At 45.8% G+C, this 11,222-nt stretch overlaps 1 protein-coding gene across 4 annotated transcripts; it reads right to left on the reverse strand.

Moving 5' to 3' along the window:
- Positions 1-6,450: 6,450 nt before the first annotated feature.
- Positions 6,451-9,719, reverse strand: LOC123171558 (oryzain alpha chain). Of its 4 annotated transcripts, none has more exons than XM_044589009.1 (3): positions 9,264-9,719; positions 7,639-7,723; positions 6,451-7,116 (listed from the first exon to the last, which is right to left on the reverse strand). In XM_044589009.1, exons 1-3 carry the CDS (start codon positions 9,544-9,546, stop codon positions 7,062-7,064), a joined length of 423 nt encoding a protein of 140 aa, XP_044444944.1. In that variant the 5' UTR covers positions 9,547-9,719; the 3' UTR covers positions 6,451-7,061. The 4 variants fall into 4 exon arrangements, with proteins under 4 accessions (XP_044444944.1, XP_044444945.1, XP_044444946.1 ...); XM_044589010.1 differs by having other exon boundaries at positions 6,451-7,121; XM_044589011.1 differs by having other exon boundaries at positions 7,639-7,720; positions 9,264-9,718.
- Positions 9,720-11,222: the final 1,503 nt, after the last annotated feature.

Here is an 11,222-nt window from a genome sequence, read left to right on the forward strand (position 1 = left end):
CTCGCGAGGTGGTACTAATCCTCCTGCGAGGTCACAGCGGAGTTTTCTCGCATGAGGTGGCAGCCGGCCCAGTCAAAAAAATAGGCGTCGAGGAGAGGGATCAAACTTCCAACCTCTGATGCAACGCACATAGTACCAGATGATCTAGCCACCATTGTGTGTTCAAGTAACAATTATGTTGCATATTAAATAGTACCATCTCGCTTTTATACACACTTTCCTACCGATTTATATATGTCTTGATTCATAATCATCAAGGAGCGGTCGGTGCAATACGAGGACGACAGGCTTTTGCATGGGCCAACGGAAGAACCTTTGACACGTAGATGGTAGTGGGCGTGTTGCTGGAGCAGCCAAAAGATTGATGGCAGAGGTGAAGGTGAGACCCCCGGGTAGCGCTACTGCAGCAAAACGGTGGGGCATGGCGTGGGAGCTCCCGGTGCCGGCGTAAAGGGAAGGGAGAACCGGGTGCGATGGGGCGAAGCAGCCCGGTGGAGTGGCGCCGAGGCGAGCAAAGGAGGCAGCGGGCGCCATGGCAGATGCGAGCAGAGCTCGTAGCGTCGGAGGAGAGAGGTGACGGAGGAGACCACGGTCTCAAAAGAGAGGGGAGGGGGGGGGGGGGGGGGGCAGAGGAAGGAGGCCACCACGATGGCGCATGGGTGCGGGCCACGGGGATCGGGCGCGAGCGCCCGCCCCTAGGTGTGGGTGACAGCGCGAGTCCGGCTGTAGCAGGGACTTAGAGTTTTTTCCCTGAAATTTTGTGGGCGGCGGTGACCACATGTTGCAGAGATGCCCGACTTCATGGACGAATCCAGCCACCGGCCTTGGTGCTAGGGGCGACGGCAAGGTGTGCGCGCTGGCTTCCAACGATGTGAGGCGTGAAACAGTATTGGTGGGTATGTCAAGGCTAGAGCAGGACTAAGAGCGCTACCACTCTTTGCAAGGATGGTCTCCTATAGTAGCTGCTTATCGTCAGGCTCGTCGGCTGCTAGGTAAAGCCGGTGTTAAAAAGCCTATTGATAAATTTTAGCACAAACTTTCCGTTTCAATAAACTGAATTTGCTTGCAGCCTCAAAGAGCAGCGTCTGCGAAACACTGTTACAGTACGCATTGGCTTTTGTATAAATGTGCAGCTAATCCAAGTTCTAAACTGCATAACATGTCCATCGTCATTAGTATCAATTTTGTACTGATGCAACTATCATTAGCTTCTGCAGATGAGTAGATGCTTTTTGTCAAGAGGAGTACATGGGATGCAAAAGTATTCCATACTTAACTATATTTTCATGGTCATGCTTTTTCCAGTGAGTCAACATGGCTTAGTTCTTATTAACACCCCCTGTACTAGAGTTTACGTATGCTTTCTTTGACACCCTCTGTACTACAGTACGTATATTTCCTTGCCGATGTGTGTGTGCTTTGTTGAAGCACATGGGTGCGAATCAGATTAATCAATGATGAGGATTGTTGCTGACTGACGGTGTGACAGAGGGGATGTGAGGATTCTGGCGGACTGCGGAGCTCCCATGAATCTGTAGCGTTTTCAGCAAAAATATTCAAAAATTTGAATTTGAACGCTGCATGTATTGTTAATTAAAGCAGCAATTATTATATTTCATGGAAGGTCCTAAGCATTTAGACAAAGGTCTCGCATTCAACTCCCGCGGTTGCATTTTTTTTGCACTGAATTTGTGAAAAATAAAATATATAATGTATTGTAAAATTAAAAAAAGGCCCATGTAGGGATCAAACCCTCCACCTCAGCCTTCAAATGCAGGCGCGAAGATGACCACTATGACACTAGCAATGATGGCTAAAACGACAATAAAACATATGTATGCATAGCTTAAATAAATTTGAATTTGAAATTCACTTAAATATTTTGAATAGTAACCGCTCGGTATTTATTGGTAACCGTGGTAACCGCATCCCCCCTCGGTATTTTTCCAGGATTTGGCAGCCAAAACCTTGGACAGTGGAGGTGCGGTTTGAGGCGGCAATTTATGATCGTGTAGTTTGTAGAGACTAAAACGGATGGCTGAAGGGATTTTTTTCCTACCCTTGCGACACATATGCATATTTCCCTAGATAGTGGAGACATCACCCGCCTGCCACCCCAAACTGACACTGAGTTGGGGGGGGGGGGGGGGGGGGGGGCTTTTAGACTGGATGCTCAGGCAGCTGTGCCTCGCCATGGAAGCACACCTCGTGCCGATGCATGCTCCCCTAAGGTGAATTATTGGGTATAGTAGGATTTGGAGCCCAGGATGCACATTGGATGGCTGGCCGAGGCCTCGAAGACCTTCGCAACCGCGTTTGGCATCCTGTAGGCCTTGCGCTCACCGAAGCTACCATGCCTTGCCGATCCATTACGGTGAAGCCGAACGTCTGGGCTTCATGACAGAGCTAAGGCGGATTACTGTCAAGATCTTAGGCAATGACGCATGCATGCCTAAAAGGTGTCAACCAGGATGCAGGTGCGAAGGAAAAGAAATGATATGCAATCCTTTCATGTTTTCTTTTTTGCCCATTCTCGCTATCATGATAGTGTTTTATAGTTGGATCTCCCGTTGCAACGCATGGGCAATTTTCCTAGTAAAAATAAAAATCAGCAATGGTTCTATTCCTCGTTAGCGGTGGATGTGCAGGCTCGTGTGTTCCCCGCCTTCATTCTGGATTTGGGTGCATGTTTCAGTCTCCCACGCAGCTACGTTGAAGTGGACTTTGGGTGTTTGACATGAAATGGATCAACAGCATGAAATACAAGAAGAGAAAGACAATGATGGTCATGTCGCTCCAATTAGGCCAGAATTGGAGGCGGCGACCGCAGTAAACCATGGAAAATAGCTTGCAGCTAGTGACACCTAAGCCCTCCATGCTTACTAGGTTTTTGGTACCAACAATCCTTCTTGACAAATGCTAATGGTGGTCAACCACCATGGTGGACATTTTCAAAATACAAATGTCCACAGCATGAATTTTTTCGAAATTTTATGTCAACACATACACATGTATACCATGTATACGCAATTTTTCATAACATTATACTTTCACACGTGGCATGCAGAAAAAAGAGAAATACATATTTCCAAAAAGGGCTGGAATTTGTTTTTGTCTTGTTGGGCCGGAATTTTGTATTTTGTTGGGCCAGAATTTTGTATTTTTTGTTGTTGGGCTGGTTCTTCTTCTTTTACAACTTACAAATCACAATTTTGTAAATGAATTTTCACATGTTCATGCGGAACACATACAAGTTTCCATGGAAATGATTCGAAAACTTTTAGATGAGCTTTTTGATTTCTTTTGAAAAAAAATTCCTCAGTGATGGTCGTCCACCAAAAGCCCACACTCCAATCCTTCTTCTTTATATGGATATGTGTTCTAGACCGTACCATATCAAATAAAAAGTTGTTGTCTTCGTGGTTAGTTATTCATCGATCATAAATGGTCTTATCAACAAAGTACAAGGAAACTCATCTATGATAATGTACAAGTGGATAACGCATGGGTACTCAGAAGCTCACATTATTTTCAAAGGGCTTTGGAGAAGGGGCACTAGGCTAAGACACATATATTCTTCTGGCTCCTCCTCCATCACATAATCAACACAAAAAATCTTCTAGGAATCCCATGCACTTAGAATGCTAAAGGCAAACATTGTGAATCCAAACTATCATAGAGGTACCTCCTGATATGATGAAATCATCTTGATGCAGAGACCGGGGAACTCGCCATTTTGAAGAAAAATGGTGAAATCATCTTTGCCTCCTAAGACCTCCCTAATAAGATTGCCATGGACAGCATACCTGAAAAAGCCATGGGCCCTCGAGCAATAGAGTTGTCTACATACAAGATAGAATATCTGGCTATTGTTCTTGCAATGCATGTGCATCAATGGCGTGTATACTTGCATTTTTCAGAATTTGCCATCAAGAGTACTCAAATATTTTGGTTCATTAGGAAGAATAGCGAAGCCATACCCCATGGCAGCATAAGGCCTTTACAAAATTGTTGGGTCTACAACATCACATTTTCTAGCACAAGGCACTGAAAAATAGTGATGTCAATGCTCTCTCACGTCGTCCAACTGAATCACCAACATAGTTGCATTTTCCAATTTTCAAGTGGCATGGCTCCAAGAAATAGTGAAGGGATATGAAAGTAACCCAAAAGCACAATAGTGTATTCTACAACTAGACGTGGCCCAGTTGTAGGGGTAAATTCACTTTCACTAAGGGGATCATATGTTTCAGAGGTCGTGTCTACTTGGGAAATAATGAAAATTACAGTATCAGATAATGTGTGCGTTACACGACAATACAGTTGGGCGACATTCAGGATCCCCATCAACTTATCGCAAGATCAAGCACCTGCTTGCCTGGCCCGGATGAAACAACGTATTAAAGATTATGTGAAGTCATGCAAGGAATGTCAGCAAGCTAAGCCTGACCATTCACAGTACCCAGGACAACTTCATCATTTGCGCATACCTAAGCGATGCTGAGATTTGGTATCAGTGGATTTCATTGGGGGATTACCGCAATCAGGACACTATAACTACATTTCTGCCAGTGGCTCACGTAGCCTTATACAGCTCATACCATAGCACAACTCTACATTGATCACATATATAAGCTTCACGGTATGTCGGAGGCCCTGACTTTAGATAGAGATTATGTCTTTACTGGCAGTCTGGCGGGAGATATTCAAGCTGCAAGGGGTCGAGTTAAAGATGAGTTCCTTGCATCATTCTGAATTAAACTGGGGGCCAAATAGAGCACGTGAAACAATGTATTGAAACTTCTTTGCGGTGTTTGGTTGGCAGTTGCCGAATTATGGTATAATTATGCTTTTTAGTCAACTTTGGGCAAAACCTCTTTCATTATGGGCCAAGGGAATGACGACACTAGTAGAAAAGGGGGCTTTTGTCCCGGTTGGTAAGGGCCTTTAGTCCCGGTTCAAAAACCGGGACTAAAGGGTCGTTACTAATGCCTCCCCCCTTTAGTCCCGGTTCTTACACGAACCGAGACTAAAGGCCGTCCACGTGGACGCAGCCTGGAGCTCCACCTTTAGTCCCGGTTGGACTAAAGGAAATTTTATGATATTTTTTTGAAACTTTTTTTTGCGATTTTTTTTATTTTCAAATTTCTGAATTATTTTAACCTCTAATCTCTAATCACCACCCCTCATCACTGCTCAATTTATCCTCTAATCTCTAATCACCCCTCATCATTCCAAATCATCTAACTTCCTGGACGGTCACCCATCCTCTCACTACTCCAGCCTGAGCACGCTTAACTTTCGGGTTCTATTCTCCCTCGTTTCCAAGTCTGCACTTGTTGTTTTCCTGACAATAGTAAGATGTCAATTCTATTAACCCTCAGGAATTTAGCTTGAGCATGAAGTGACACATTTCACTGTTTGAGTTTGAAATTATTGTTTTAAAAAACAATAATTATTTAGTAACACTAATATTTCTGGAATAATTAGTTTGACCATTGTTTGACCACAGTTTGACCAGATCTGACCAAAATTCAAAAAAACTGAAATAATTATTTAGTAACACTAATATTCTAGAATAATTAGTTTGACCATTGTTTGACCACAATTTGAATTTTTTTGAATTTTTTTGCCCCTCTAGATCTTAAAAGCCCCGTATCTTTTTTCTGTTAGGTTTTTGAGGATTTTTAAAATGTTTAACGGGGTTCCCCTAGTTAAATTCGGATGTAACTTTTCAAGTAGATGATTTTTCATATAAATAACTTTTTCATCCGAGTTCGTATGCAAAAGTTATGCCCATTTTAAGAAATTCCAGAGAGATTTTGCAAATAAAGTCGAAATTCATATTTGTTAATTTTCCAAACAACTAGACCACATATCACATGGGAAACTTATTTTATTTTATTTTTTTGACATTTCCATCATTTTCTTTTGTTTTTTCTAAAACTAAAAAGGCGGTGGGGGGGGGGGTAGAGTTTGGTGGGCCCTTTAGTACCGGTTCGTGCCATGAACCGGTACTAATGCCTCAAAGCCCAAGTACCGGTTGGTGGCACCAACCGGGACTAAAGGACTAACCTTTAGTCCCGGTTGGTGCCACCAACCGGTACTAATGGGCATCGCACCCTTTAGTCCCGGTTCGTGGCACCAACCGTGACTAAAGGGCCCGGGTGAACCGGGACTAATGCCTTAGCCGCACGAACCGGGACCAATGCTCACATTAGGCCCGGTTCGTGACTGAACCGGGACTAACGTGAATATTGCCCTGTGACGAAAGCCCTGTTTTGTACTAGTGCGACAGCTGGGTATCACGTAGAGAATATAACATTATTGCCTAAACTGAATGTTTGGTTGGAAGAACGACATCAAATGCAGGATGTGATGTGCCTACATTTTTCGCGAGCTAAACACATTATGAAAAATCAAGCAGATAAAACAAGAACTTCGCTTGAATGTGGGTGATCAAGTTTGATTGAAGCAGCAATCATATGTTCAGACGTCAATGGCACGCAATGCTAACCACAAGTTCAGTTTCAAGTTCTTTGGACCCTACCCAGTGATTAGACGAGTGAAAGAAGTTATATACGAACATGATTCTTCTATCCTTACAGTGTTCCACGTCTCTCGACTTTGGCGTGTGTTAACACCAGCTGTAAGTGCCTCTTCTGAATTACCTGCTGCTTCAGATGTTGCTAATGTTCCGATGAAGATCCTGGAGAAGCGTTGTTCTCGCAACATGCATGAGCTAGGCTTGGTGAGGTTGTATGGCGATCTTGTCACACCAGACACATGGGGGGAACCTCGAAGATCTCCGGCGTTATTCTCCAACTTCATCGACTTGGGGAAGGACAACGCGACACCATCTTGCTCCAGGAGAGGGAGCGCAAACCAAACCACAAGTTCAATGGGCATCAATGGGTGTTGTAGATGTTTCAGCCCAACAATGCTCAAGGTAGCCTACCGTTGTAAGTCATTGTAGCACGAGTGAAGGAGTGCTCCTATTTGACACACCTCAAATACACGACCGGACGCCTGAAGCGAGGCGCAAATTGGCCAACCCATGCTCACGAGCTCATTTCAGCGGGCTTCCTTTTTTTTTTCTTTCTGATTGTATGGCATCTTTTCTAAAAAGAAATTGTTAGAATTTACATAGAGCTAAATTAAAAACCAATATAGAAAAATAGAAAAAATATATTAGAAAAACAGGTTAGTATGTTAAAAAAAGGTTCACCGTATAAGAAGAAAACTTTACCGTACATTAAGAAAAGTTCACTGTATATAAAAAAGAACAGTGTATAAGAAGTAAAATGTTTAGTGTGTATTTAAAAAAGTTCATCGTGTAATACAAAATAAATTCACCGTACACTAAATAAATGTTCAGTTTGCATTTTAACAATGTTCACCATATATTAGAAAAATAAAAGTGCAGAAATAAAGGAAAATTAGGAACACTAGAAAAATGTTCAGTTTGTATTTTAACAATGTTCACCATATTAGAAAAATAAAAGCGCAAAAATAAAAGAAAAGTAGGAAAAAATGAAGAAAAAACAGACAAAGAAGAAAAGAACCAGCAAATAAAAAAGCAACAATTAAAAATAATAAAAGAAAAAGAAAGTAACCACAGCGAACCAAACAACATACACGCGTGTGCAGCGGAGCCCCGAACTAGGCCGGCCCGTTGCGTCTCGCTTGAAGGCGGATGCTCCAGTCAAATTGGATCCACCTTCTATCCACAAAAATCACGTGTTATATATGGTAAGCAACACAAACTTGATATCTATATAAAACAAATCTTCTGTCCGCAAAAAAAAAAAGAAAAAAAGATCGACCTTAGTGAAGGGGCATCTCGGCTAGGATCAGGAATGGCTGCGGCGGCGGTGTTGCGTCTTGTAAGTTGTAAGTGTTCCTTAGAGCATCTCCAGCCGCGTTCCCAATGCGTCCCCTTAAGCGATTTTTTAGCGGCGGCGGGTGAAAATTGGCCCAGTCACGCCTCTAGGAGCCCGTTTTTCGCTGGGTTGGGTCGAAATTGGGGCTGGCGGACCCAGGCTGAATCCGGCGCGTTGGGGGGCGCCTGGGAGCGCCGGGGCGAGCGATTTTGGCGCGAACTAACCGCGGGCCCGCCGCGTCAGGGACAGGCGCTCGTCGTCCTCACACCGCCTCGGTTTTCCGCGGGGAATCAATGCCAAGGCTGCCGCCTGTCAGCCTTCCATTGATTCCTCACGGGCGGCGCGGCGACGCCCCCTCCCGTCACGCGTACACACGGCGTCCGGCTATAAAAGCCGACGCCTAGCCCTCGCCTCTGGCCACACCCCGCCGTGCTCTACCTCCCTCTCTCCGCGTGCACCTGCCGCCGACGATCCCCCCTTCTCCCCAAGCCGAGCATCGACGATGGGCGAGCGCTTCCCCGGCGACGCGACGGCGTGCCCACGAGCAGTTCGCCGCTCGGCGCCTTGGCCGCGACGAGGGAGGCATCGTCGTCCTTGACGATAGCGACAATGACGCGCCACCGCCACTGGAACGCCAGGGCGACGCCGGGCAGGAGAAGGCCGACGAGGACGACGGCGAGGATGGCGGCAACGTCGGAGACTTCGCCGCGCTCAAGGCATTCTTCGACCCGTAGTAGTAGTTGCGGCCGTTTTTTTTAAACTTTGTAATGTCATGTTTGTAAAGTTTTTATGTAATCGCCGAACTTTAGCCGAATATTTGTCTAGTTTGCCGAATTTTAGCCAAATTTCTTTTTTTTAAACGCCTTCTGGGGGCGACTATGGGGCCGGCGGCTCGGAAGCCGAAAGCCCCCACGCCGAGTTTAGCGCCGGCTCGCCCCCAGGCGGCGATTTTACGGGTCCGCCCAACGGCTGGAGATGCTCTTAGCTACTAAACTGTGTCCTACCTCAAATAATTGTGTTCCTTAGCTACGAAACACGTCTCCTTCTTGGAGCTCGTTGCAATAGCCATTGCTACCAAATACCTAACACATCATCTGCTTTCTATTGATGTGGATAGTGAAGCTGTTGCAGGTGAAAAATCCGAGTCAATCGAGGATCACATCGAACAGAAATATACCACCAGTCGCACGAATCTTCCCTACCCACAGGCCACTTGGTCCAAATGGCAGGACTATGCACGCAATTTACAACATGCAAGAACAGCAACGAAAGTAGAAACAAACAGCATGTATGCAATCCACGCTCCCTTGGTATTCGTCCAGTCGCCGTAGCCATCTAGTGGAAGGTAACAGGCGCCGCGAAAGGCTCTGAAGTCCTCACCATGGGTGTGGTCGGAGAAATTGTTGAGCTGCCGCTCGATCCCGGCGGCGCTCTGCTGATCGATGTTCCGCAGCAGGTTGTCCTTGAAGATCGCGTACCGGCGCTCCTCCTCGCGGATGGAGTCGTAGCTCCTCCCGTACTTGGCCTTCCACTCCACGAAGATCCGCCGCGTCTCCTCCTCGCTCCTCTCCCTGTGCGCCATCTGGATGTCCGCCGCCGCCGCCAGCGACACCAGCAGCAGCAGCAGCGATGCCGCCGCCATGAGAGCCGTGGAGGTGCTCATGACGAGGCCAAGGACGAGGGGAAGGTGGGGGGAGTGGATCAGATCTGTGGAAGGCGGGGATGGAAGTGAGAAAGAGATGTAAGGGGAAGAACAATCAGCGGCGCAATCGTGCAATCAATGCCTTCCATAAATATTGACCTGTACCCAGCGATAATCTGCTGCCCGATAGCAGTGCATTCAAAGTCCAGCCATAAAGCCAGTATTTGACAGATTTCTTTCCGCAGATAGTTCGAGTATGTGCACCATCGGTGCATGGATCGATCCGGCCGAACAAAATTTAAGAAAAGCTACAGCTACTCGCCGTGAATACATGGACAACAACGGTTTTGAATTTCAGTTTCAGAAATATATTAAATCACTGAATTTAACTGAATTTCAGTTTTCATCCCGGCAAATAGACTGAAATATCCACTTGAATTTGATCGAGATATAACCAATTTCTTAAAAAAAAATCAGAAGTAGCAAAAAAATGTTTGAATTCGTGGGTACTACCATAATTCATGAAATATTTTGACTGAAAAGGAAATATTTCAGTATGCAAAAAAATTAATGAAATTTCCAAAATTTTGGTGAATCTACGCTGAAAGTACAAATGCACCCCATTGTAATTTTACTCCGCAGTTGTCGCGATCCCCGTCACATTGTCTCCCAACAACACGTATGTCATTCACTCTAGTGCACCAACATATTGAATCTAAGGGCATCTTAGAGGGTAGATACCCAACTACCTAATGCTATCGCCCATTTATCCCCTATTTTCTACAATTCAAATTCAAAATTTTATTGCGGTTCCGATATATTACAAGCAAACTATATGGAATTAACTTAATCTAAACCAAAACTCTACTGGACAACGGTGATCTACGATGCATGTCCTTCAAGGACACCGCTAGTGCGATCGCCGCCGCTCTAGCCATGGGCGCCACTGTGGCATCTGTCCTGGGATGCAGCGTCCCACTTGCGTTGCAGCCTCTCGGCTGCCTCATGGGCCTTGCGGTGGTCGTCCTCTACCTTGTGGTGGGCGTCGTGCTCGGATTAGATGGTAGCCAAACAGAGAAACTCTTGAATGAGCAGGCGCAGGCGGTGGGCCTTAGACTCCTTCATCTTCGACGAGTTTGGAGCCTAGGCCTTAGCGAGAACATGCCGTGAAGCCACATGTGTCTTCGTGAAGGACATCGACTGGAGCACCCAGCACCATTCCAAGATGAAGGAACGTTGCAAGCGCGACAAGGGCGCCGAACCATATGACGCACTCGCCCGGCCGAGGTAGAACTCATGGTGGGGATGTGGTGGGGATGGATGATGCTAAAGATGGTCGTCGTGATGGGGGGCTTACACCCGTGGGGGCTCTTACACTACTAGAATCAACGTTTATGCCGTGTTCCAAAGAAACTTGGCAGAGCACTTATTAAACTCGGTGAAATCTTCACTGAGCGCCAAACTCGGCTCAGCGCACTCGTTTGGACGGGGCCCGACAATCATTAATACTGCCGAGTGCATTCTATTGAGAACTTGGTGCATATGTCAACAATGTTTGCCGAGTTCTTGCCGAGAAAAAAACTCGGCGGACCTCACCATCACAACGAACGCACCGCTAATGGACTTGCGACATGGCACAAACGTTCACCGAGTTTTTCATCCTAAATCTCGACGAAGCCTCACCAATTGAAATAATC

Source organism: Triticum aestivum, chromosome 7D (assembly GCF_018294505.1).
Source record: "Triticum aestivum cultivar Chinese Spring chromosome 7D, IWGSC CS RefSeq v2.1, whole genome shotgun sequence".
Lineage (NCBI taxonomy): Eukaryota > Viridiplantae > Streptophyta > Magnoliopsida > Poales > Poaceae > Triticum > Triticum aestivum.